General features: G+C 49.1%; 10 protein-coding genes across 10 annotated transcripts; 7 read left to right on the plus strand and 3 right to left on the minus strand.

Annotated features, from left to right (window-relative positions):
- Nucleotides 1–1157: 1157 nt before the first annotated feature.
- On the plus strand, nt 1158–2331 carry LTR64_005513 (uncharacterized protein; the record flags this gene model as incomplete). The annotated part of the gene is made up of 2 exons (XM_064899851.1): nt 1158–1227; nt 1388–2331. 2 exons carry the CDS (start codon nt 1158–1160, stop codon nt 2329–2331), a joined length of 1014 nt encoding a protein of 337 aa, XP_064753163.1.
- A 620-nt stretch (nt 2332–2951) lies between these two features.
- Nucleotides 2952–4771, minus strand: LTR64_005514 (uncharacterized protein; the record flags this gene model as incomplete). Its single annotated transcript, XM_064899852.1, has 5 exons — nt 2952–3758; nt 3810–3971; nt 4018–4091; nt 4127–4148; nt 4298–4771. 5 exons carry the CDS (start codon nt 4769–4771, stop codon nt 2952–2954), a joined length of 1539 nt encoding a protein of 512 aa, XP_064753164.1.
- A 1773-nt stretch (nt 4772–6544) lies between these two features.
- Nucleotides 6545–7485, plus strand: LTR64_005515 (uncharacterized protein; the record flags this gene model as incomplete). The annotated part of the gene is made up of 2 exons (XM_064899853.1): nt 6545–6582; nt 6642–7485. 2 exons carry the CDS (start codon nt 6545–6547, stop codon nt 7483–7485), a joined length of 882 nt encoding a protein of 293 aa, XP_064753165.1.
- Nucleotides 7486–8061: 576 nt separating this feature from the next.
- LTR64_005516 (uncharacterized protein) lies at nt 8062–9780 on the minus strand (the record flags this gene model as incomplete). Its single annotated transcript, XM_064899854.1, has 2 exons — nt 8062–9318; nt 9406–9780. The coding sequence occupies 2 exons, from the start codon at nt 9778–9780 to the stop codon at nt 8062–8064; spliced, it is 1632 nt and encodes a 543-aa protein (XP_064753166.1).
- Nucleotides 9781–12654: 2874 nt separating this feature from the next.
- Nucleotides 12655–14286, plus strand: LTR64_005517 (uncharacterized protein; the record flags this gene model as incomplete). Its single annotated transcript, XM_064899855.1, has 2 exons — nt 12655–14064; nt 14134–14286. The coding sequence occupies 2 exons, from the start codon at nt 12655–12657 to the stop codon at nt 14284–14286; spliced, it is 1563 nt and encodes a 520-aa protein (XP_064753167.1).
- Nucleotides 14287–14767: 481 nt separating this feature from the next.
- Nucleotides 14768–16441, plus strand: LTR64_005518 (uncharacterized protein; the record flags this gene model as incomplete). The annotated part of the gene is made up of 1 exon (XM_064899856.1): nt 14768–16441. The coding sequence occupies one exon, from the start codon at nt 14768–14770 to the stop codon at nt 16439–16441; it is 1674 nt and encodes a 557-aa protein (XP_064753168.1).
- Nucleotides 16442–16789: 348 nt separating this feature from the next.
- CAF16 (CCR4-NOT regulatory complex component) lies at nt 16790–17662 on the plus strand (the record flags this gene model as incomplete). The annotated part of the gene is made up of 1 exon (XM_064899857.1): nt 16790–17662. The coding sequence occupies one exon, from the start codon at nt 16790–16792 to the stop codon at nt 17660–17662; it is 873 nt and encodes a 290-aa protein (XP_064753169.1).
- Nucleotides 17663–17885: 223 nt separating this feature from the next.
- Nucleotides 17886–20360, minus strand: ELP2 (Elongator subunit elp2; the record flags this gene model as incomplete). Its single annotated transcript, XM_064899858.1, has 1 exon — nt 17886–20360. One exon carries the CDS (start codon nt 20358–20360, stop codon nt 17886–17888), a length of 2475 nt encoding a protein of 824 aa, XP_064753170.1.
- A 1277-nt stretch (nt 20361–21637) lies between these two features.
- Nucleotides 21638–22919, plus strand: LTR64_005521 (uncharacterized protein; the record flags this gene model as incomplete). The annotated part of the gene is made up of 2 exons (XM_064899859.1): nt 21638–21708; nt 21764–22919. The coding sequence occupies 2 exons, from the start codon at nt 21638–21640 to the stop codon at nt 22917–22919; spliced, it is 1227 nt and encodes a 408-aa protein (XP_064753171.1).
- Nucleotides 22920–23174: 255 nt separating this feature from the next.
- On the plus strand, nt 23175–24284 carry LTR64_005522 (uncharacterized protein; the record flags this gene model as incomplete). Its single annotated transcript, XM_064899860.1, has 1 exon — nt 23175–24284. One exon carries the CDS (start codon nt 23175–23177, stop codon nt 24282–24284), a length of 1110 nt encoding a protein of 369 aa, XP_064753172.1.
- Nucleotides 24285–26977: the final 2693 nt, after the last annotated feature.

Raw genomic sequence — 26977 nt, forward strand, 5'->3', positions numbered from 1 at the left:
GTCGTTGGGGGGGCTGCTAGCACTCCCTTACGCCCTGGAATGGCATGGTAGATTTTGTCCCCGCAGTTAGATCGCGCTTGCCCAGATTGACCTCGGAACGCTTCATGTAGGTATCTTGTGAGCTGTCACGGTCCTAGAGCTGCTGCTGGACATCTCAAGTCACATCTAGCGAGACAGATCAGTTTGCTTTGTGGTGAGTTCGCGAATTGCGTACGAAACGAGGCGTGTAACAAGGTACACTTCGTGCGGGGATGAGCGTCTCAATGAATCCAGTCCATCGGAACACGGTGCCGCACGTAGTTGGGTTCAGTCAAAATGTATGCAACATCCACGGTGAGCATGGCCGTTCAGTATCATTTAATTCACGCATGAAGTAGGACGAGAAGGTAAGAGAAACGCATTCCCGTCCAACACAGAAAGCGTGTCCTTAGTAGGACGCACACCTCGTTGCACCTTCCGACAGCCACAAATTTATTGTTCACGTGACTGCGTGTGCCTTCCGGGCGCGATAAAGCCCTACTGGCGCGATGGCGACTGCCTTGGTGTACTAACAACGGCTCTGCCTCAGTCGCCTTCGAAAATGGTCACTACTCGATCAAAGGTATCGAGGCTCGGATATCATGCCGAAATATGCCTCGGACTCCTCTGAAACGTAAGAGGTCAGCTTCGAACATTGATATCGATTATCCCCTCAAAAAGGTCTTCCAGAAGCAGGCGTTCCGGCCTCTGCAACGTGAGATCGTAACAGCAGCCCTACAGGGGGAAGACATATTCGTCCAGGCTGCCACCTCATTTGGGAAATCGCTATGTTTTCAACTGCCAGCATGGTGCTCAAAAGGTGTTACAGTGGTGATATCGCCACTTCTTGCCCTAGTACAGAACCAAGTGAATGCCGCCAATAGCTTTGGTGTTGTAACGCATTCGATCACATCGACTACTCCATATACACAGCGTAGGAATATTGAAGCTGACCTTCAGTGCGGACATCCATATACTCGACTACTATATGTTACACCAGAGCTGTGCTCGACCGAGAATTTTCGGAAGATTTTGAGAAGACTACATCAGCAAGGACAACTCGTTCGTGTCGCGGTCGATGAAGCTCACTGCATATCAGAATGGGGTCACGACTTCAGACCAGCATACAAAGAGCTTTCATGGCTAAAATCCAACTTGCAGCTGCCGAGCGTACCAATAATGGCTTTGACAGCAACAGCAACACCCAAAGTACGTGCGGATATCTACAAATATCTCAAGCTCAAAGAAGACAAAACGTTATTCTTTTCTACCAGTACTGCAAGGCCTAACATCCACTACGAGGTACAGTATTTTTCAGAGAGCAACCCAAGGGACTCCTCAGGTGACGATATCTTTCCATATCTTATAGCATGGCTGACCTCAATCCACAATCGACGCTGTATGATGCTTCGGCACTTGCAACCCCAGACAAGACCTGACAATACAACTCCAAAAACCGTGCCGGCAGTCAACGGCATCATCTATGTCAACACACGAAACCTGACAGAGTCTCTAGCATCCAAGCTACAGTCTGCAGGCATTAACGCGAATGCCTATCATGCTGGCTTGGAACCTATGCAACGTCTCAAGATTCAAAATCAGTTCATCAGGCAAAGCGCAGGCGGCTCCCCACAAGCACCTCTAGACAAAACGTTAGACACAGAAGCTCCTCCAGTTAATAACGAGGACATCTTCAACAGTTTCAACATCATCACCGCCACCAACGCCTTCGGTATGGGCATCGACATCCCCACAATCCGCTTCGTCGTACACTATGGTCTCCCTCGCAACCTCGAATCTTTCATCCAAGAATCAGGCCGTGCGGGCCGCGACGGCAAAGCCGCACAATCTCTCGTTCTCTACACCCGCGAAGAACGCGATCGCACCATCTACAGAGTAAAACTCGACATGCAGAAAGATGCTGCGAAAAAGCACAATCGTGGTGGCTTTGTGCCCGCAGCAAATGCTCGCTTGAACAGCCAATTTAACCCAACGACTCAAATGTCCGCAACACAACCAGAGGCTCAAGCAGAGCAGAGAACGAAGAGTCTGCAGAAAGTGATTGAGTACTGTGAGAACGTAAATGTTTGCAGACACAAGACTATCACGGAGTACTTTGGACAGCCAGGTGCAGGTGTACAGACAGGCGCTGCTAGTAGCAGGTCAATTGTGCAGAGTGAAGTGATATGCGATATGGCTTGTGACGTGTGTAAGGAAGGTATTGCTGGTGTGAGGAGGCGCAAAGATAGGGGACTGGCAAGTGATGAGGAAGCGAGCCAATTCACACAACGGCAGAATTGGGATTATGGTTGATGGGGAGCGAGCTTATGAGTATGTAAAACATGGTACGACTACAACACCAGATTAGTAGCATAATTAGGGAAACCGCTGGCCAACGCGAGATCTCCCTATCGATTACAAATGTTAAATTACCACACAGTGATAGCTGGCTTTATGCCAGGCAACCAGTCAAGTCGATCCAACTGTCACTACCAAACTGGTCGATACGTCAACCGCATTTGCATCAGGGCCTTCTTCAGCAGGAGACCTCATGACTCGATTGTTCCATGTACCGTCCTGATCTGTTGTCTCTTTGCTCGTCGAGGTCCGCACGAGGAAATGTCTCGACGTTTGTGGATGTGATGTTATCAGTCAAGATCGCCGAGACCTTATAGTCGCGACACAGATAGCCTCTTTCCAAGGTTGTTTTCCAGAACAGCGTATGGCAGCAACAGGCTCTCCTGAATGCAAACTTGTCTGGAGATGGCTACTCGTAGATCCGACAACCTCCTTGGAGGAAATGCTTCTAGCAGAACTGGTAGCTCTTGGAGAATATTCTGCGCCGGGCCTCATTGTATACTGTCTGAAGACTTCTGTTCTGCCAGGCAGAGATTGACAGGTTGAGCTTGTAGATAGTGTCCTTTTACTCGATCCTACATCCCAGGTGGAGGAGGTACAGCGTTGTAGCCACCGGGCTGTTGAGCACCCGGATAGCCTGCTGGATTGGTGGGGTCGTACCCGTTATTGGCAGGAGGTGGAGGAGGTGCTCCTGTATGATCTTGTGGTGGCTGCGGAGTTCCTCCCTGGGCTTGGCTAGGGTCGATACCTTGTTGTTGGTAGTAGGAATAGTAGTATTGCATGTAAGCCTGATAGCCACCATATGCAGCGTACGGATCTGCTTGAGGGTTGCTCGCGTAGTATGCTGCCCACTGATCCTGATAAGATTGAGTGGCAGACGGTTCTTGTGAGGCAGCAGGAGTAGGTGTTGTGGGAGTGCCAGCATAGTTGCCGTTCTGGCTATAACTCGAGTGATTGTTGGAGGCGTAAGAGTCGTGGCGTCTATCCTCCCTTCGGCCATAGCCACCGCCACCATATGAGCCTCGATTCGCGTCCGCGCCATAGCCATCTGTGTAGGATTCCATTCGTGCTGGGGGAGGGTTCGCTTTGAAATGCTCGTAGTTCTGTCGCACAGAGGCTAGGAGGTCTTCGCAGAGCTTCTTTGCCTTGTCGACTTGCTCCTGGTCCGGACTCGCTACGTGCAGGTACATAGGTTCGTCAGATTCTTGGCCAGTACTATGTTCCATGAAGCCTGAATTCTTGCCCTTGATCTGGACTCTGCAACGAGTTTCGGACTGAATATGCTTCACGTATGCACCGCCCTGACCGACGACCTGTGCTCGTAAGTTGAAACCAGGGATGTTCTCCATATCGATAAGAATTTTGGCTTCGGGCCATTTGCGCTGACAGAAACGTCAGCAATTTCTTTACGCATGATCAACATCGATACGTACTCTTCCCAGCTCATCTCGCTCGTAATCAGGTTCCCGTTTTCTAAACCGCCTTTCATCGACCAAGTTTGGTAACTCCTGCTGCATGAGCTCTTCGATCTTCTCGACAGCTTTCTCGAGGCCTTCTTTGCTTGTGGAGGTGACGTGAAGGTATAGTGGAGGATTCTGTCTAAGTTAGTATGTACTCGACGACAGTGAGGGCGCAACATACAGCTGCAGTGGCCATGCTCTTGTCAGGGTAGTAGGATCCTCGAGTCGTGACATCTTCCAAACATGAGCATTTTCCTATACAAAGTTGAGTGTGGGTGGTAAAAGCGTACCGGCGCCAGTTTCTTCTTTGATCTATCACACGCAAGTCAGTAGTTGCAACATTTGGGGCTGGTGCTAAAGTATCAGTGTATCAGCAGCGTAAGCATCAGCTTTCATCTCAATACAAAAGATCGCCCTTGAAACACAAAGATTGGGTCAGCAAAGCAACAAGGAGTATTTACCATCTTTTGCGTAGAGCCTTTGGTCAGTGTGTAACGATTTCTCAAGTCATTGACTTCAACGTCTTTGATGTAATCGCCATCAGCAATGTAGATGTCGCCATCTACCTTGCTCACGCTATTACCACTAGAGGCGGCAGCAGGCTTTGGTGTTTCGGCAGGGGCATGGCTGTCTGCGGATTGAATTGGTGGAACATCGACATGTTGTATACCCCTTCGAGCTTCGATTTGCGCATTAATTCTAGCTGCTGCGGCAGCTGCAGCTGCAGCTGGATCAACTGGTGTCTTTGGCTTGGATTTTTCCTCTGCTGATGGACTCCGAGCCGACTTTGCTAGTGGGCTGCGACTTCTACGCGACTCTGAGTCTCGGTCTCTTGCGACAGGTGAACGCGATCTGCGATCAAATCGAGAATTCTTTCGTGGTTCAGGTTCAGTTTGATCGAAGCGCGACCGCTTACGAGGTGCTTCCTCTGACATTTTTGGCAAAAGAATGGGAGAGGTTGAGACCTCGATCAGTCGACTATTGACGTTGATGAATTCTTGAGTACGCCAGCTGGCAGCAGAAAATTAAATGTTGCTTGCGCAGACAGACTGTGGAAACGTGGGCCTGCAGTAGCGTCTGAAGAGAGCTGATCAACGGGCCGTTGCGCCGGAATTTATCCTGCTAAGTTTCTCTGATGCTCCGTACCTTTTTAGTGACACCTCAGAACAAACCGACAGGTGTCTATCCGTTCTAACTTCTATTTAACTTGCTCGGCGATACTCAGAATACTCGATGTTCGTACAATGTTCTGCTGGGCTGACTATATATACTGCTATAGCCATGCTAGGGGCATTTTACCGCAGGATGAACATTAAGACGAACTAATAGCGATCAGCATATTAGAACGCCGTTTTTCAGTTCAAGAGCTTGGGCAAATTGAGTGCGGCAAGACGATGTCTTGCTATGACTCCCATAAGTGCCCGATAACAAAGGATAGAATGTAGAGTCAAGACGCGAATGATCTTCAAGATGTCCATAGTATCAGCTGTCAAACAATTGACACAATGAGGTCAGAGCCAATCCCAGTCCAAGTCAGGTCTTAAATCGAGTGTATTTTGCGTATGTACAATGTTCCTGCAGAACCGTCCTACAGCCACTTGCCAGTTCTTTATGGCCGCGTAGCATTTATCCCTGGCTGTCTGGCATGATCTTTTCACACTAGGTATGGACCTTTGCACACCAGTCTGCTTGCTTCTTGTTATCCTCAGTACGCTTCGGCAGTGTTTAATGATCCCAAGGATGCTTCAATCCTATCAACGCAGCTCCATCTTGCTTCGCTCGGTACAGTAGCTGTTGACATATGTGTTAGCATATGGGAAATCTCTCTCGATGCAGCCTGCTCTGTTGATTGCATCGCCAACAGGAACGAAAAGTATGCTTCGAATCGTTCTCGTGCGCTGTAGTCTGCTGAGCCAGCTCGTTGCTGAGATAACACTTACAAAGAACCACATGCTCGCACCAATACCTTTCGCAAAGAACCTGTACATGAAAGGCTGCTTGTTTATCCTCGATACTGGGTGACCTGCATCTTTGCCAGTTGCCTCGTATAATGGTTTGCCATGGGCGGCACCGGCTGCTAACCGTCTCACTATGACCTTCGTGTTAGCATTCGCTATCGATTTTGAAGTTGTTCGAAATATGCTGTCTTCCTGGAATAAGAGCTGAGGTTCAAAACGTACGTGTCGGTCGCAACATATCGGTAGAGCGACAGTGAGGCCTGTAGGAATTGTTGCTGTCGCTGACTAGCTATCTTCCTGGCGCAGTCAAGATGAGGTCAAGGGACACTGGCCGAGAGATCATGTGATCAGCCTGCCTTCTTAGTGCCTGGAAGCCTGATCTTCAGGAAGTCTCGTAAGAAACCATAGTGTCCATGTTCGCGTCGCTGTGCTAAGTAGTGGAGGAGGTCGGAAATGCGGTGTTAACATACCAATGTACTAGACTTTCCGGTTCAGCTCTAGACGAGTAATACGTCGAGCCACTTTCGCACGTTCCTTGCCAAGTGGGCTAAATACAAGGTAGACTCTGCTCCCTGCTCATGGCCATACAGACGCTCCCCTCCACAGTCTCCATTTCCGCGATGCCTCTCATATCACCGTCAGCACTACTTCAAGCCTACTTGTCTCAGGATCCACCGATACGTCCTTCTAATCGTACCCCTACAGAAACGCGGCCCATACACCTAAACACAGGCTCTTTGACACACTGCAATGGCTCTTCGCTGGTCAAACTTGGTGAAAGCACAATAGTATGTGCTATACGTGCAGAGCTACTGCCAATTTCAGAGATAGCACATTACCGCTCAAGCGAGTCTGCGAGAGTGAGCCAAGAACGGACAGAAGAAGACAGCTACGAAGCAGTCACTCTGAACAATCTCCTAGTGCCAAACCTCGAGCTTAGCACTAATTGCCATCCGTCCTTTCCTGCGAACGTCGCACCTACTGTTACAGGACAGAGCATCTCCCAGCGCGTGTTATCCTTATTACATAGCTCCAGGTTCGTGAGCATTGCAAGTCTTGAGATTCGACACACGTCAGACCCAGCAGCCTCAGGATCTGCCGGACTAGATCCTGACGACCCAGCATACGTCGAGCCTGAAAAAGACGTATTGAAAGCATATTGGACTCTATACATCGATTGCGTGGCTCTCAGCTATGGAGGAGAAGCAAATGCGTTTGACACTACAGTGATGGCAGTTATCGCTGCACTGAAAGACGTCAGGATACCACAGGCCAGATGGGACGAGGACAGCAAGCAGATCTTCTGCAGTCCGGACTACACAAAAGCAAGGACCTTAGAGCTAAGAGGCCTACCATGTCCGCTGAGTTTTGGAGTTTTCGAGCCAGATTCGAGGATCAAGTTCGATAATGAAGGAGCAGAGGTCAATGGAACAGCCACACCTTCAAAACAAAAGTCGCAAGGAGCAACGATACTTCTCGATATCGATTACTTTGAGAGTGACGTCTGCACAGAGAAGGGCAACATAGTAGTTGATTGGTCAAGTAGGAGCTGCAGAATCTTGCGTCTCGAGAAGGTCGGTGGTGGAGGAGTTCTAGGACTAGAGGGCATAAAGCAGATCGTCGATAGTGCTGAAAAGAGGTGTCAAGAATGGAAAGCCGTGTTGGATGGCGCGAGTGGTAGTGGTGGATGACCTTTTTAACGATGGTGAAGAGCTCTATCTCAAATCGCATAGTACCAGACGACGCTCCGACGGCATTCATGGTTGTCAGCAATACCTCACACCCAAATCCGTGATAGCGATACAGCACGATGAGCAACACTTAGCTGCCTACATCTGTCAACGACAGCTCCTCGTACGAAATATGGGTGGAGATCGGTCAGCTGCATCACAGGAGCAGGTGTGACCTGAAGCAAAACCAAGCACCAATTGTGGCTCCGAGCAAGATCAGAGACATCGTCCATCAATAAAGACCCCACAAATCAGTCAGTCTTCATTAAGTCGCATCAGCAGCACGAGAGAGATGAGCAACTCTGAGCCAGGGTCTTTGCGTAGAAACGGCCTGGTCCGAGCACGAAGCATGGAGGGCAAATTACACAACTCTACATGACAGAGAAAGAGGCAAACCAAAGCACAGTGGAAACGATTGAAAGCACGCTTTCACTGTGAGAACACAATTTTGCTTCCTAGGCACGCTATCCTAGCGACGCTGTCCTCGCAGACCTCTTCTACCTTGTCTTTCTCTACTTTTCTTCAAGCTCTAAACTTCTAATCCTCCTTCTCCACTAGTGCTTTCGATTCTCTTGGAGCCATGTACACGTCAAAAGAGAATGCTGGTTGAGGAGCGTCACTTCTCGATCTGGCGTCGTCCTTCTCTTCGTCCTCTTCCCGCGCAGCCACGTCTTTTTCGCTCTTGCCATCCTTCTTAACAGTTTCGCTTGTCGACTCGCTCTGCTTCTCCTTCTTCTTTTGCTCGTCCTCCGTCTCGTCATATTGCCAAAGCAACTTCACCTCTCTTCGCCACAAAGCCATACCCCAGAAGCCAGCGAGAACTCCAGGCACAAGGTACAACAAAGCTGGTTGAGCATGCTTGTATACCTGCATCACGAGCAGAGTAGCAATGAGACCAGCAGTATAGCCAGCCATGGTAGCTTTAAAGTATGGTTTCGGGAACGACCTTGCTTGGAGTGCTGACGACCAAAGGCCACGAGCTGTGTAGAATCGCTCAGCCCACATTCCTCGAGCTGGTTGATAGAGTGGACGCGCATCTTTCTTGTCATTGTTCTTCTCTTCAGATTCAATGTTCTCTATCTTCTGATTGTTTTTGTTGACGAGCTTCAGGTAGTAATTGTACAGATCAAACCTCAGAGCGAACGCGATCAAAATGCCTGGCACTACAATGTCTCCTAGACCCAACATCGCCATTGTCCTCTGCTTACTCAGACATTTGAGGTACTCTTCCATCTCTTGGCTACCTGGCAGGGCGTCGATTGGTTTTGGACAGAATGTGTCGGCTGGCCGTGGGAAAAGTAACTTGATCGGTACATCGAGTTTCGTAGCGACGGTGACCATCATAGGGGTGAAGAAGACCATGTAGATATCGTAGAAGAAGAGGAGCGATAGGAGGAGTGACCCAGTCGCTGATGTACCGGGTGTCATGATCTGCAATGTGCCGTAGCAGAAGGAGAAGCCAGAAAGGTTTGTCAGGTACCATGGTGTTCTTTTGAGTGTCAAGGTGAGTAATGCGATTGTGGCGGAGGCAGCTGCAGCTAGGATATCAAGTCTGTCGATTCTGAATGTGGCGCTTCCCGATGACAGAGGTTTTCGAGTGGTTGCGACACATGTGGTTTTGTCGTGGAGAAATTGACGTGCTCTCCAGTAGATCTTCGCCGAACTTATGGGGAGGAGTATATAGTCAACGAAGGCAGCCTTCAATGTGTTCGTGTTCGCTTTCTCTGCCGAAGCGTCTGGTGTCCCTCGTGTATGGAATGCGTTGCGCTCAGTATCAGCTTCGTGTAGTATCCCCTTGTGTGAAACTTGAGTAGGGAAGATGAAGGAACGACCAAGTCGTAAAGCATCCCTCACGAACTTGAATGTGAAGAAAGTACCTACCCAGCTAAAGTAATAGCCAAGAATCTTGTTGAGAAGAGCAGGATCTTCAAGCCATTTGATGATGAAGTAAAGAATCGTCAGCATAGCTCCAGCGAGGATCGGAAACATGATGGCGTCTGATGTGGTTAACGCTTCGATCGGCGAAGACGCCTCCTCTTCACCATCGTCTTCCTCTACCCGAGTTCTCCTGGTGGTTCTCTTCTTTGACACCGGGGCGGCAGATACCGGTCTGCGAAGAGAAGCATGAGCCGCAGTGTAAATTGGGAAGATGGCTGAAGCTATCAAGTGCAGATACGTGGGTAGCATTGGCCTCATCTTCACGAACTCTTGGAAGACGCGCTCGAAAACGCCTATGACTGACAGCGAGGGAGGCATCATGGCGAAGTTGTCTTCCAGTGGTCTTGATGGGGGATCCTCCACACTGAAATGTTTGGGGCTCCAGTGCAAAGAAGTGAGATTTATTTTGCACCGTGCTTGTTGTTCAGTCAGAAATTGTGGCCTTACCAGGCAAAAGCCACCTGTTCAATCAATGGTCAACAAACACTGCCATGCCGGTCGCCACAATCTTTTGAGAATCTGCAGCTAGCCATCAGGAATGTCGACCAAAGAGCACATATGAGCACGTGAAATCGGTCCAAACAAAAGGTACAGGATGGTGAAGATGTGGAACAAAAATTTGTAGTTAGCACTTTCAGAGTGTGGATTGATCCGCAGAAGACGTGTCGTGCAGCCTGAATATATGTTTTCTTCCGACCACACAGCATGGCAGAGTAAAAATTAGCTACGCATGCATTTCACGCGGATCTAAGTCTTGCAACTGCTGTTTTCCTATTTCACACGCAGAAGGCAAACAGACGACGAGGTCTTCTCCCTCGACTAGCACGGCAAAGGTGCTACCCACCAGTAGTCTATGCTTTTCGACGACTGACAATCTCTGTGGCTTAGCACCACGATGCATTACTTGTAGCAGACAAAAGGTACACTGGTATTGTTGGCTGAGTAGGTGTCGCCGACTCATTGATTTTATGTCTTTAATCTTTTGTGCTAACCTGACCTCTCCGACAATCTGTGGAAGTCGTGTTGGTGTAGCAATGATACTATTGTATATGCAACATATGCGCGTTCTCAGCTTTGTCGTTCTGACCACTCGTCTGCTTCTGCCTTCGTTTCACTATAGTCGTTTGAGACTTCCCACGCAAGGCCATGGGTAGTGATGCTTGTTGTCAAACAGGCGATACTTTCGTGCTGTCCGTATGATCTGCTTCATCCCCCCCACCAACTTTCGGTTGTGCTTGTCCTTCGGCTATAACGAAGTTTATTGTGTTCAGGTCAAGCGGCACGATCTCGATACTGTGGTTGGACTCCTTCTCCAATTGCATCCAAGAATTTCGAGACGGCACATACTTCTTCCTGCGAGCTGAAACAGCAATACAAGCACGTACGAACATGACGAGATGAGTCATACTGCATTTCAGTCAGCTTGAGCTCTTCTGAAAAGCTGGCACATACCCAGCAAGCAAAAGGAGAATGGCTCCCGATTTTTCTGTGCTTGATAACGCTGACTCAGCCTCCATACACGCCTGAACATCCGATGATTGCCTGCAATTATCTATACTGTATGCATCTCGAAGTGACCAGACTAAGAGGGCTGCACCTGCTGCGAACGAGACAAGCCAGCCGAGACAGTCAAAGCCCATATCGAGGGCGGGATGGTATTTGCGCTGACAGCCTGGCAGTATCACTGACGCCACAGACCACACCAAGGAATAAGCAAGCTGCCATTGTAAGCCTCGTGAAGCAACCAAAAGTGGTTGACTTACTGGTCCAAGAGGTCCCAGATCGTGAAGCAATCCTTTCCCACGCGTGTGGAAGTGATGTTGTATCGTTACAGCTCGACACAGCAGAATGACCGAAGTGATGCTCAGTACAATGCCAGCCAATCTTGTGCCAAGGAACAACAAGGCATCAGTGTTAAAAATCTTCGTCAATGATTTGACGCTCTGGAGCAGCATGATTGCTATTCTGGATGAGGTCAAATTGTACCGGGTATATGGCTGCAATAGGATATCGAATGATAGTCTCGAGAAGAGGGACGAAGATTATATGTTGGAAAGCGCTCACACAAACCGTGGTGAAGTAGTTGCACAAACGGACGGCAAGAGGGACACGTCAGTCACATGTTGGTCGTGAGAACACACACGCTCCGGATAGCCACATTGTGAATGGAATCGACCTACTTGATGACCAGCCATAACTTGCCATCAGAATACTCGAGAGGTTTGATGCTGCAGCGAATCTTGGCAAAGAGCCTATTGCTTTTGAGGCATACCCTTCGCGTGAGATCGACAACGCCGATCCCCCTTGCTCAGTCAGGCACTGCCGGGGAGATTTTTCGACTTCTCGACATACGGTAACAAGCATCAGCTCAACTTCAGAGATATAGACTTCAAGTCATAGCCAGCAGGTATATCGCACATTGTGTCGGTAGGATTTGTTTTCGCAGAGCAAGATGTCTTTCGGTTGGAACAAGGACGGAACAGCAGGGAAAGGACGTGCTTCGGTGAAATCTCCACCTCCAACCCTCATCGATCTTGGCATTGCCCTGTGCGCAGATCTTCAGCCTCTATTCAAGCCACCAATTTATCGTTATCATTCCTGACATAACACATCGAGCAAACCCTCCAATAAGTAAATCTCACGTAGATGCAGACTCGATAGGTATGGGACGTGGAAGTTAGATTCAGACGTCTCGAACACGGTTTGATGTTCATGGCTGAAACCCTGAACAGCCTGTAGTCTGTTTACAAGCGGAGAAAATCATCGCGTGGTGTTATAGCTTGCAATGCTGGTGTGTGACGGTCAACATTCATAGTCTGCCATTATTTACAATGAGCCTGCGCTGACCCTGAAGTACTCACCAAGAGTGATTGTCTCGGGGTGAAGAGCCAGTCATCGCTCCGACCTCGAAATATCTACGTCGACAGCAGCCTCGCCAGACGCGCGTCACGGGAACTGTTCTGGCCATGCTTTTGTTCCCGTCAGTCTGGTCATGCAACGTGCAGAGCATCAAGATACCGCGCATGCTAATGATCGCCAACAACATCAAGCCGTTGTCTACATGAATTGTTGTCGCTAACCATGCAGCTTTCTGATTGTATCGCCGCTAAAGTCGCTTCGCCTGCTGGAGCAATCAGTCTTGACCACCAAAAACAATCATCCTAACAGACACCTTTACGAACCCATCTCATCATGGCGTCTACAAGCGACAAGGTCGAGACTCTGGAATGTCCGTTCTGCGACTACAAAGAAAAGAATGACTACCAGATGCTCCTGCATGTTGAAGTTTTTCACTCCGAAGGTGGTGATAGTCCATTCGCTGTCAAAGATGGCATGGAAGCAGCGAGACAGTCTCATGCACCAAAACGAACAGACAGCTCGTCTTCAAACCCACGTTCTGGTCGTTCTACGCCTTCTCGCATCGAATTTGTACAATGTCCTTATCAATGCGGCGAGCAAATTCCTGCTGACGATCTGCAATTCCATACTGATTTCCATATAGCTGAAGACATGGCAAACCATGATGCTGTTATCAACGTCTCGAATAACTTTTCCACCGATATCTCAAACGCGCTCAGGAACCATGATGAAGTTCTGTCTCAAGTTCAGTCCCCTGTCAAAGAGAATCGCTGGATATCATCGCTTAAGGACATGTTCTCCACTCCGATACTAAAGACTGGCCCAACTTTCAACACTAAGACGAATATTGGCGAGGTACGACGACTTGGTAAAACCGAGTTGGGGCCCTTTGCAAATGAAAAGAGAATGCCATCCTCGTTGATACGCCTGCTCGAAGACGGCGTTAAAACCACTGTGTCGAACAAGATCGGCCATGATGGTAAAATAGTCAAGGTCGAAGTTATCAGCAACGAGACCCCGAATCTTGTACCTGTCCTCGCGAGACTGTCGGTTCTTGATAAGAAAGTGGCACGAGCCTTCTACTGCAACCCTTTTGTGCGGCACGTTGCCAAATTGCCACAAGAAGGAGGCTTCTGTGGCTACCGCAACATACAGATGTTAATCTCCTACATCAGAGACGCTGCCGCTCCGGGCCACGAACACTTCGATAACAAGAGATTGCCTTCAATCATAAGACTACAAGATATGATCGAAAGTGCGTGGGATCAAGGCTACAACAGTGCGGGCAGAATCGAAACAGGTGGCATACGTTGGACACGGAAGTACATCGGCACTCCAGAAGCACAAGCTTTGTTATTAAGCTTGGGTATACCTGCAGAGGCGCAAGCATTCTCGTCGAAGGACAAGACTGAAGCATACACGGCCATGATGCATGCTGTCTGCAAGCACTTCGAAGACGGAACAGAACCAAGCAATACCGACAAAGTCGTCATTACCGATAAGCCACCACTGTTTTTCCAGCATCAAGGTCATTCGATGACTGTAGTCGGCGTCGAGGTCTATACTGATGGTCGAGCCGGCCTAGTGGTCTTCGATCCGATGTATAATCCTGCGAAGCAATTGAAACATCTAGCTTTGAACAATAAATTAGCATTTTCGACACCAACACCTGGGAGACTTCTGAAAGCACATCGAAGAGACGACAAATATCTCAGCCGATACAAGGCGTTCGAAATCATCAAGGTGAATGGACCAGTGTAGAGCACCGCAAGTGCTATAACTTCTTGGACACCCGATTTGCATCTAGCATAGACTGCTATCAAGGCCGGCATCAGCCAGGCTCAACCGACACATCCGCTGCGGCAAAATGAGAAGGCCGCCAGTAACGAAGTATTGGGCATACAATACGAAGAACATGATACTCGTAAATATGAAGTTGACGTTATAGACGTCTTGCATTCCTGATTCGCAAGGCGTTAGTGGCTTTGATAGGGGGTATCTTGGGTGGATTCTTCTGCTTCGAGAGCTCCTGTGGTAGTCTTAATCTACAAAATTGTTTCTATCTGATCGGACCTTTGACTTCTGTTGTGCTAGTTGCCTCTTTGTAAACGCCGGAGGACCACTCAAAAGATGATATATACGTACTCAAGCAGGCTGGACAACTTACCAGTAGCACATTGAATGCAGAGGCAGCCACGCCTGGAACTCAAAGCCTCCAAAACCTCCAATAGGTGGGCACGGTGGGAAGTCGAAACGCCCAACGACGACGTTGAGTTGAAACACTGGCTTGGCTGGGTATTCCTTGACTTCTAGTATCATCTTGCAGCAAATTCCTTCGCTGCTGAACTTCGCTTGTGAGTCGGCTGAGGAGGATCATCTTGCTGATCAAGCAAGTGCGTCAAAAGATCGATCACGCGAGCATGCCCCATGGCAAGTGTAATGCACAATGACAGATCAAAAACTCGCCAACCCCGAGAGCAATCATGACTCTATCGACGATCCGACTACTGTCGCTTCAGCGTCCTCCTCGGACGACAAATTGAGGTCGCAATCAACTTTGAACAAGCATCTACTTGTACCTTCGAGTAGCCTCCAGAGACGGGTCTCAGCAGAAAGCATTTTTTCTGGATCAGACATCTCAGAGTTGTCTTTCAGCTCAACAGAGGTTGGTAGTGTTCATGCCGATGGTCTGATAAGAACATTGAGTAATGTCTCCGCAAACTTGAACAGTATACCTGCTCCTTCGATGTGGCGTGAGAGACTGCAGGATTTTTGGGTCGCTAACTACGGCGCATTTCTTGTTCTGCTCAGCCAGATGTTTGGCTCCTTGATGAACATTGCAACACGACTTCTGGAGACACCAGGATCGCACGGCGAGCCTATGCATCCGTTTCAAATCCTGTTCGCACGACAATCTATCACTGTAGTGATCACTACTTGCTATGCGCTATGGACGAAATCTGTACCGCACTTTCCTTTGGGACCTCCTGGTCGTGTGAGGTTGTTACTTGTCAGCAGAGGTCTTTTTGGCTTTCTAGGAGTCTTTGGATTCTATTATAGTCTGCTGTACTTGCCAATCAGTGAAGCTATAATCTTGACGTTCTTAGCACCGATTGGTTCCTGCTATGCCTTCTCCTTACTAATTCCTGGGGAAACATTTCGTAGACAACAACAGATTGCAGGCTTCATAAGTTTGACTGGAGTTGTCTTCATCGCCAGACCAATATCGCTGATTAATGGCAGTCACAAAGGTGAGAGTTTACCAGAGCCCGTCGCTGGCAACGCCACTATGCCATCAATGGAGTCTCACGCGTCTGCTCATCCGACGTCCGCAGAGCATCTAACAGCCGTTGCTGTAGCCATGATCGGCGTCGTCGGCGCGATAGGCGCGATGACATCGATTCGAGCTATTGGTCAGCGAGCTCATGCCCTGCTATCGGTCAACTACTTCTCAGCTTGGTGCACCTTCGTCAGCCTGGTAGCTCTCGTGGTGCTGCCAAGCGTAAAGTTTCGTTTGCCTGGTAACCTCACGGAATGGGGTCTCCTTCTCATGCTCGGTTTGGCTGGATTTATTATGCAGTTGCTACTGACTAAGGGCATGGCTTATGGAGGAGCGCCAGCTGTTGAGAAGGAAACCCCTGTAAGTACGCAGGTCGACCTTGAGATGCAGACGCGGACGACAGAGCCTCAGATGAGCGCTCCATTAGCTGCTTCTGTTACACCACAAGCTATTCCTGCACACGATCAGAAGACGCCGCAGATCAAGGGATCTGGAGCCAAAGCTACGTCAATGCTTTACACCCAGATGCTGTTTGCACTCATTTCCGACAAGGTTATTTTCGGCATTACCCCTGGGATATGGTCATGGTTCGGAAGTGGGTTGATTCTGTTTGGCGCCATCTGGGTTGCGACCGATGGTGGACAGAAATCAGCGAAGACAAGTCCAGTTCGGGTCCGAACGCAACGCGGAAGGAAGGGTTCGCTAAAGGACACAAGCAGCCACCATGAGCAAGTGGGCTTACTTGCTGATACCGAAGAAAATGAAGTGTTGCAACAAGGAACCGTCGATGAAACAGCGTCTCCGGATTCTGCCTCGAGCTCTGGTTCACGCATAACATGATTTGATACTAGGCATACAGGACGAAACATGGTCTTCACAGACTCTAAACGTGACTGGGGAGGTACTAAAACTTCATTGCACATAGAAAAAAGTCTACGAATTATTGCAAGCTGAATTTTTGAATAGAGCGGTTCTTGGGAACGTTACAGAGGCTTTGCTGTAAGAACGATCGGTCTTTCCTCCACGAGCATTGCACGCCTGCCATGTTGTGTGTGTAAGCCTGAAGTTCGAGGCATCTAAATAGCATAAGTGATGACATACTGCTCATCATTCAACTTGAATTTCGGTGTTCCGCGCCTTCCTGCGCCGCAAGTTTCCTTCTATACTTTCTTTTTATACAGCAACAAGATGGCGGATACTAATGGCGACGCAGCTCCCGCCATCCGAGTCTCGAACTTGACCTACACCTTCCCACAATCCTCACAACCGGGTCTTTCGAATATATCACTTTCTCTTCCAGCTGGATCTCGTACCCTTCTCGTTGGTGCCAATGGCGCAGGAAAGACTACGCTTCTCCGCTTGCTTTCAGGCAAGCGTCTTGGACCCCGTAATACTATTATGGTCAATGGATCTGACCCGTTCACAAGTAACCTGACTGGGATCACGTACCTAGGCACAGAATGGGTGCTAAATCCGATCGTGCGAACAGACATTGACGTGCCTAACCTTCTGAGCTCTATTGGCGGAGATGCGTATCCAGAAAGACGAGATGAGCTCGTGAAGATATTGGATATTGATCTGCGTTGGCGAATGCATGCTGTCTCGGATGGTGAGCGACGAAGAGTACAGCTTGCGATGGGTTTACTCAGACCGTGGGAAGTGTTACTCCTAGACGAAATCACGGTTGATTTGGACCTGTTGAGCCGAAAGAATTTCTTAGATTGGTTGAAGATGGAGACTGAAAGACGGGCGTGCACAGTTGTGTATGCGACGCATATTTTGGATAACTTGGTTGGTTGGCCGACGTACGTGATTCATATGCATTTAGGTACGGTCAAGGAATCAGGACAGATGAAAGAGTATTTGGAAGAGGCGAGGAAGGAAAGAGATCGAGTTAATGAGGAGACGGGCAATAGCTTATTGAGTGAACTTGTGTTGAGATGGCTGAGGGAAGACCTTGAGGAAAGAGGGCCCAGAGAAAAAATGCGCAGAGGTCCACCAGAAATGGCAACGGAACAAGGTATTGGAGGCTATGGTTTAGAGAAACGACCGGCAAAATAGGATTGCTGATGAATGGACGGAGATCATAAGAGGACGATTGTTTGTGTTTGAGATACCCTGTCCAGCCTTCAACTGGCTGTGAGCATTGCATTCAGCTGCATGGGTCAAGGCGTTACAAATTGGTATTTTCTATTCGAAGCCTTAACGCTTCACTGGGATAGACAAGTATCAACACTGCTGTGATTTCTGTCTATTCTATGAACATACATGAGCGATGGATATGTCATTCTGACAGTATGCCTTCACAAACTTCTGCGGTGTCTATCCTCAGAATCCTGACCGACCCATCAGCTCCAGCCACGGCTAGCTCAACACTTGTGGTCTCAGTCTCGACAGATATACCACGTGGCCTCCACGCAAGCCGGTTGACAGACTTTGACAAGCAAACATCCTTCGCTAACTCCAATGACTTCTCAAGCTTCAGACTGGCTAAATTGAAAACATGCACCGACAATGTGCCGTCCTCCTCACCCACTGCAAGAACTGCATGAGACTTGCTGAATCGATCAGTGAAATCAACAGCAGTAACGGCCGACGATCTTGCCAGTGTCGTACAGAGTTCGAAAGCGTCGGTATCATTCCGCTGTGAACCAACCGCGCTTGAATAGCTTGACCCATGTCCCCAGAACTTAACGACTTTGTCACGACCAGCAGTAGCGAAGAAAACGTGTTCGTGGCTCGGGCTCCAAGCTGCATCGAGTATCATTCGAGTATGAGCCTTGGGCATAGCTTGATAGAGCTTGAGCCGCTTAGCTGCTGTTGAGTGATCACGACTAAACACAGTCCATTGACGATCTCTTCCCACACTTAGCAGGTAGCTGTTAGGTCCTGAACTCCAGACTAGCCTCGTGACGGTCAACGAGTGTGCGGTGAGCGGTGGCTCGACCTGTCGCCAGTCATTGTCCGGGTCGTAGAGGCGGATTGTGGCGTGGTCGATAGAGCTCGCCTTGCAAGCTGTGGCTAGTATGCCGTCTTTGTAGGCGGATTCGCTGATCTCGTAGCCATGACCGTAGAGCTTCTCGTGTTCTGGCCAGAGTGAGTGGCGTGACAGTAGATCCTCGTTCGGAGGCTCGTTGATGCCTTGTAGGGATATTCGAGCCAATGCACTTGCTGCAGCATATTCGTCGTCGCCGCGTCGTGGGCCGGCCTCGATTATGTCATCGGCTTCACCTATCTCCTTGTTTGATAGGCCAAGGACAGGTATAGCGGCGGATTCTGGTAAAGATGAAGTCTCGGGCAAAGCGATGTCGCAGAGACGATGTAGCGTGTCTGCGAGCTCTTTTGGCTCGTTGAAGACGCGCAGTAATTTCTCGTCTGCACCAGAAACAAATTGAGACGAGCTGATGCATGTCACGACGTTGCAGTCATAGCCATGTATTTGACATCTGCTGAACTCATGCCAACTTCTGTCGTTGCCTCTTCTCCGTTCAGCATGCAACCTAGTGGTTTGATCCGAGCTTGTGGACAGCAGATACTCACCTTGTGGAGACCAACTCAATCCATTCACGGATGCGATATGGCCGCCAATACCGGGCATCAGGTTCCAGAAATCTGCAGTAGAGTCGTAATGCCATATCCTCCAGCTGCCTGTCCTACCTAGGCTAATGACAGCTGTGGTTTCTCCATCGGATATCCATCTGCCACTCCAGAAGCCACCAGAAGATCCAGTGGCTGTAGTCGCACCCTTCAGACCACTGATCTCGCCGAGACGTGTCTCACTGACCCAGATGCCAGAAGTCGGGTCAGCTTGCCATATTGCTAACGTACCATCGGCGGATGCAGTGAGGATTTTCGAATCCATACTATCCTGCCAATCAGCGGAGTACACCCAATCTTCATGTCCGAGGAGTAGAGCTTCGAACGTTACCGAGTAGTTTTGGTCTGCCACACCTACTGTTTTGACCTTGGCAGTGAGCGTGCTCTCGACATTATTGATAGCCTTGCTCACGATGCCGTTTTGCTGAGGGACACGATTGCTAGACTGGAACCGCCAGATCCGAACATATTTATCAGCACTTGTGGACGCAAGCATATATCCTCCATCGTCGGAACCTCGTAATGCTAATGATCTAATCCAGCCTTCGTGTCCGGTTAAAGAGCATGCTAATGTCACACTAGCAGACTCGCTCAGATTGGACAGAGCATAGACAAACATGTCGTTCCTAGTACCAGCAGCGACAACGAAGACACCACGATCAGGCGAGGTATGTGGAAAGGTACCGATTGCGAGTGCCAATGGGATGAATCGTGGCTTTGGCTTGATGGTCGTTACGAGCTCAGTGCTCATGTCACTGTGCCTCCATACTTTGATGGTAGCATCAGCACTACCAGTCACAAAGTAGGGAGAATCGTTTAAGCTTGCAAGTACGTTCACTGCTCCATCATGCGCTTTGGTGGTATGCAGAATTCTGCTGCCACCAGAAATCGGTTCCCAAGAACGCAAGATGAGTTCGCCATTAGCAGCCCCACTGATCAAAATTGGCTGTGCACCGTCCTTGATGGAAACAGCAGTGACTTTGTCTGCATGGCCTTTGAGTAATACATGAACACCACGGCACGACTTGTTCAATGGTTGCCAGAGCGCAATGTTCTGATCGGCGCCAAATGCAAGGCAAGCACTCTTAGCATGCCAGGCCGATGCTGACGTGTGCCTGTTGCCGCCAATACTCAAGTATTCTTCCTTTGTGTCATTGGACATCTTGTCGAAGGAAGAATGCGCGACTCATTATTTTTTTTTTTAATCCCACGCGTCCTTGCATCAACATCCTATGATGCCTCAGGCAGTAAAACACCCTACTGCCCCTACCGTATCGACCAGCACATTTTATCAGCTCTTGCTCCCTGCTCCTGCATTGTGCTGTTACGACTGTCTTGGTATTCGAAGCACATAGTCCCAATACGACGAACAACAATTTGTGATCTGAGGCTTTGCATCGTTGCTTTTTGTTACACCATGTCGCGGACAAATACGAGCAATGGACGCGTGGTTGCGATCTGTGGCTAACAACCTAGCATGCCTAGCTCGTCGGATTGGCACGTGTTGGGACAAGGTTCCAAGTACGGCGGCAGTGGCCTCTCCAGGATACCTGAAATTCATAACGGCGATAACCACCGGTTTGAAGAAGGAATCCCCGTTTACAACATTCTGCGATAAGCTGCGGCAGACGCCGCCGTCTACATTCGGCTAGGTATAAAGATCCATACCCGCCTGACGAAAATGTACCGTTGTGTCCGAACAAGAGTCTTGATTGCGCTCCAACGGACACTGAATGATTAAGTTCATCAGCACCCATCAAGGATAAAGTGTTGCATCATTGCTGCGACTTCAAGCTTTAAGCTCACCTTTTTAGGGTATGTCTGTCAGCATCATTAGTGACCGAGAACTTTCCGGTCGCGTGGTGTCATAAATATACGATGTATCAGAAGAAACATCGCACCCTATCCTGGTCGATGTTTAATTCTAATGTGCATGATGCTATCGACATTAAGCGGGCCACATTCGAGCTCTTAGCCATGATATTGGGGCAAGCCAAACTATCTTGGCTCTCGGCGCGGTGTCCCAGGCCAGCCGATCGTTAACGTGCCGCTCCATAAAGACCCATCAAGTGCTCAACCCGTGGTTGGCCGAGGAGCTGGAATCGTTCGCAATCGAGTCATTCGAGGCACGATGAAACTAAGAAGCCATGGTACCAACCTTATCACCCCCACTGGAGATTTCCCTAGGAAATGCCGTACATCTCTCGCACGCGTTGCCGTTCTTGCAACATCGAATGCTGTGTCTGTCTTGCGGACTATCCATTCGCACGCACGAGCAGACACATTCGAAATGGTGACAATCGCTTTCAGTCATGCTCAAACGACCAGGACGGATGACAGTACTCAGATTTCGTGATTCAGCTCCGATCTGCTGGCTCTAACTCGTTCTCCATTCTTAGAGTGCTTCTACCACCAGCCGTCGGTCTTTCTGTGTCTACCATGGCAGTCTCCGTGGTTATTGAAACATGGATTTGGTATGGAGCAGTCTGCTCGATGCTGATCCTAAGACTGTGAGTTATGAGAGTACTGACTGTTGAAAGATATAGAGCTAACCGAACCATCTAGTGTCTCCAGGTTTCTGCTATTCAAGGACGTTCGAAAGTTTCAGATAGAAGACTGGTTCATGCTCTTCATCTTTGTCTTATACACAGTATTGATTGTGTTCCTCAATATATGCGCTGACGTATCAACCAACCTCATTCAACCACACGACATTCCCACCCTCACGCCAGAAGACATCGACGATCGGATATGGGGTTCGAAATGTGTCCTGGTAGTGGAATCCATGATGTGCGCGGTGCAATGGGGAACGAAAGCATGTCTGCTGATGCTTTACTGGCGTTTGACAGAGAATTTGCGACAGCGACTTATGGTCAAACTTGCCTCGGGATACTGCCTTATCACCTATATCGTGATGATTTCTCTCTACTACGGCTACTGGTGTCGACCTTTCAGCGCGTTTTGGCAGACACCTACACCGAATGTTCAATGCGCGACCCAAACGCACCATCTGACTGTCAATATCGTATTTAATCTGACCAGCGACCTTTTAGTCATCCTCATCCCATTACCTATGTTCATCAAAGCACATCTGGAACCGAAAAAGAAATTGCTACTGATATTTCCTTTCTCACTGGGCTTCTTCACGATGGTGTGTGCTATCCTCTCCAAGAGGTTATCATTCACTCAACCCTTTTCGGCTGAGTGGATCTATTGGTATACGAGAGAAGCAAGTACGGCCATGATCGTGACGAATATGCCGTACAGCTGGACCATCATCCGGAAGGTGTTCAGAGTCAAGGGCTTTTTGAACCGTTCTAGCTCACAATCAGACCCAGACGGTACAAGCCATGGCAGGCACCTTAGTGGCATCAGTGTGCCAGTATCAAATGCGACACGACAAAGTGAGCCAAAGATTGCCACGAAAAGGATTACGTCGCATATCAGCATGTTCGGTATGGGCAAGAAGGGACGGGAGAAACAATCCAGCGTTACCGACTCGGTTGGACCCCTGAATAACGAAGCAAATGCGTTCAACATGGTTGACTGGCAAAAGGACGACTTTCCTCGCAAGCCATCAAGTAGCACAAGCACTGAAGGGCCGAGAGACAATAGAGCCCGTCAACCTATTGCAGATGTTGATCGCTTGTATAGGCTGGATGACGAGGATCTCGAGATGGAGTTGCCCCGGCATCACACCGCCAGGAGCTATGAACCTTGAAAGAAATAGTCACACAAGTATTGTGGCTGCGAGCAGAATCGATAACAGAAAGTCTTAGTGGAAGACCCATAAAGAGCTTCTCGGCATACCTTCTTCATATAGCACAGCTTATTTCGAATCGCCTGCGATCATGAGTCCTCAATGACTCAAACAGGCTTTGTCACCCACCATCAACAAAGACAATGCCTTCGACCTGATGTAGTCGCACAACTCCAGGTAAGCGATTGTAAATAATCCACGACCCTAGTGATCAACATGGCTGATGAACACAGGACTGAGCTGAATTCATCATTGAAACACATCACCAATCGGGTAGATCCTCTGCCTATCCTTGTATCCTTGGTCACCGACAGTAGCGCGGCTGCAGAGCAAGCCGACGTTGACAACGCGACGGGAACGCACATTCTGCAGGAGCCATCTGATGGCCAAAAACCATTGCCAGATACTCTTGCAGAAAGAATACACGACTTAGATTTGAAAGAGGAGGAACACAATGTTGCCTCTACGACAGAACCTTCCTTACCGACCGATCCAGATACCATAATCGCACCTGAACAGCAAACTAGTCAAACCATAGTCGATGTCGACTTAGCCCGACCTTGCATACCAGGTCGCAAGTCGAAGAACAAGCGTGTGTCCATCACACGACCACAAGGTGTTTCCAACGAATCCATCCGCGGCATCCCGAGCAGCTCCGTTCTAAAAGCCACAACCGGACCGGCACTTGATATCATGTCTATGCCCATGCGACCTACTTCCCTCCTCGTGGCCAGTCTCGGCAACCCACCTCCATACCACTCTACGCGGCACAGCGCAGCGCACTTGATTCTGCGTCACCTCCAAGCCTCAATGAACCTGCCCCATTTCACATCTAAGTCCAAACCCTATGGCGGCGGACACATATCCGTTGGCGCAGAAGCAGGACGACCTGAATTCACACTCTACCAATCCTCTGTACAGATGAACGTCTCTGGCCCACCATTGCTCAAGGCCTGGAAACACTTCGCAGGCCTCCAAGACGTAGCAGCACGAACACCAGGCCTAGTAGTCCTGCATGATGAGATGGAAACGCAACCTGGGTCCATCAAGGTGCGCAGAGGAAATGGCTCCGCAAAAGGACATAATGGGATAAAGAGTGTACAACAGAGTTTCAGCGGTGGCGGCTTGCTAGACTCACTAGGCGACCGGTTCGTTAGGATAGGAGTTGGGATTGGACGACCTGCAGGTGGCAGTAGGACGAGCAACGATGTTTCTGCATATGTGCTGGGACAGCTTACTGCAAGGGAGAAAGATGGACTTGAAAGTGCGGCGAGTCAGGTTGAGAGTGTGCTGTATCAGGAGCTGGCGAGGATAGGTCAGAGCTAAGGCCGCACTGCGCCGTTGAACACCACTTGCCGGTTTTCATTGCGCTGATGCTCCGGGGACACCACGATCTAACTACCTGTTCTAGAGTCGAGGCTATGTATGATCAAGTCTGGACGTATGTGTGTGGCACAATTTGTTTTAGATAGATGTATATTAGATACCACGGATAGATTTTGGAAGTACGATTTAATCGTCGGGCTTATTGGAGATCATACCATTTAACTTGTTACGTTTTATACAGCTATGAGTGAGTACTGTGGTGTACAGCTGACTCTGGAGTATGTACCTGCAACAGCTCCTTTTACTCTATGTTTCATACCGCGTCCATGAAGCTGACTTGAACAATGCACAACGACCTGGACATCTCTCAACCCACTTAGCCCTCGTGCTTGGGCCTGCACCTCCACCATTCGTTCGTCCTTGCACAAGCATCGCCTTATTAATATTGAATTTGATAGGAAGATCGATCATGGCCTGTACTTGAGCTCAGGACCGCTTTTCGGCTACGGACTGGAGATATCGTCAGGAGGCGAAATTGATGTTGCTGTTGTCGCCGGTTCCGATAACGGTTTGGCTCACGGCTGGTTGTCTTGGTCGAATGCAGATCTCACTCGCTTGTGACTGATGCATGGCTTCAGGCAGTGGAACCATTCCAGCAGCTTGCACGAGGTGATGCCTGATCATGAGCTGATAGTGCCGCGGCGGTGAGGATCGCCACAGTAAATACCAGCTTGTCTAAATCTCTGCCATGGGCCGGGCGACAGATTGAATGTACTGACTATGAAAGACCTTCACTCACTTGGTGATGGAGAGCTCGGTGATGTGGCTGGTGGCGATGAGGATCCTGGTCGAGCAGGCCCAACAGTTCCGAGAGGTTTCATAACACCAGTAGTATCGTAAGTTCCTCGGCCATAGTTTAATAGTGTTTCCATACTGATCTGTGTTGTGGAATTCAGTCGAGTATTGCAGGATTGTTGTAATATCTTTGATGTGGTAACGATAGTGCCAGCGAGGAGTTTGAGGACGGGCGAGCCATCATAAATACCTTCACGAGAGCGCACATATGCAAACGAGGCCTTACCTTATGGATTCGTCTGAAGTCGGTGTCAGTACTTTCTTTGCCACTATACTGTCTTGGTTCGACAAGTGACGTTTTGACGTATGAAAAGACTTGTGGTCTTGTGCTAGTTAATTAGTCCTGGTACAAGCCGGACCAGTCCTGCCTAATCGCCTCATAATGTTTGTTCGCTTCTCAAGAAACGATTGAAGCTGAGATTGTCTTCCAGTCCATACAATGCTAAGGACAGTCCTGGAGAAGAAAGCGGTGAAGCTTGCTAGTGCAGCAAGCTACATTAGCTCCTCTCCAAAGAAGATCGGCTACCATCTTTCAGAAACGTAGGGTAAGAGCTGATCTGCCTGAGTTCCTGTGGCTTGCGAAGTCACAATAGTCAGCAATAGCCAGCTGTATGTCCGCCTGAAACAATGTCATCGTGCTACACTACTTCGGCAGATAAGTTACGATTCCAGCTGACAAAATCCAAGATCAGATAGCACAGCCTAAGGGTCATGTGACTGTATGGAGATTCTGGCGCCCAACAATCATCCTGGTTAACGGCAATGTTGATCCCGATTGCAACAGAAATAGGCGGTGTAACAGTCTGCGTAAACAAGCAACATTTGGGAAGTGGTATTGGTCCCAGACAATCAGTCATGCAGGTACCGACCTGACAAGGTGCGCGATCGTAAGCTCGTCCTCTTCAATGCTACCAGGATATTGGGAGGTCTTGCGGATCCGGAATGTGAAAGGTGATGGCAGAAACTCAAATGCATATGTTTGTAGCCATTACCCTTGCAGCCGTCATATTTTGAAAATGCAAAGCAGTGGTCAGAGGTGTGAGTTTTGCAAGAATCTCATTAAAGACGATATCAGCTGCCCCCAACGATCTTGGGCATCTTGGAACCTTACACAGGAACTGATGTGAAGCTGTACTTCTGTCGGCTTCGCAAAGCCAGCAACACTTGACCACCCTGTGAAACTTTGAGCCTCGTTCTAGAGAATACACCTGTCGTGCATGATAGTGTGAGTATCCCAGGAGAACGGACTTTGTCAAATGTGCGACTACTGTACCTTGCATTGTGCAATGAATAGCCATTTACAGCAGGACTTCGAGGCTGTTTCTCCACATAACGAGAGACGTCACGAAAAGAGATGCATATACTCTGGCAGGATGAATTAGGTGAAGTCAGTGTAATTGATCGTGTTGCAATCTCGGTTCTTGTCCCATTGTCTATATGATCGTCACTGGTGTAGCAAAAGAGTGCCACAATCGACTCCCTCGATCTCGGTCTCGTGAAACGATACTCGGCGGGAGCATCGGAGACTGATCTGAGAGTTTCGCGATCGTCTTGGAGCCAGAAGATAGTCAGCATTGTGCAAGTACAGATGCAGTCGTGACAAGTCGATCCCTGTAAGGAAGGAAGGAGATCATGCTTCGGCCTATACGCTTCTGGAAGGTCGCACTCAATGTATCCTGGCAGAAGCAATAACAGGGTTGCATGATAGACGATCACGTGGAGGACGAGGAACACAAGCAAAGAAGAGTTGGGGACGGTCGATGTGGGTGATCATGAATGAACGATCGGAAACACGTAGTTGCGAGATTGCTACGCGCACGCGTAATCCACTATCCGCA

The sequence above is a fragment of the Lithohypha guttulata genome, assembly GCF_036872675.1.
Source record: "Lithohypha guttulata strain CCFEE 5908 chromosome Unknown scaffold_4, whole genome shotgun sequence".
NCBI classification, from domain to species: domain Eukaryota; kingdom Fungi; phylum Ascomycota; class Eurotiomycetes; order Chaetothyriales; family Trichomeriaceae; genus Lithohypha; species Lithohypha guttulata.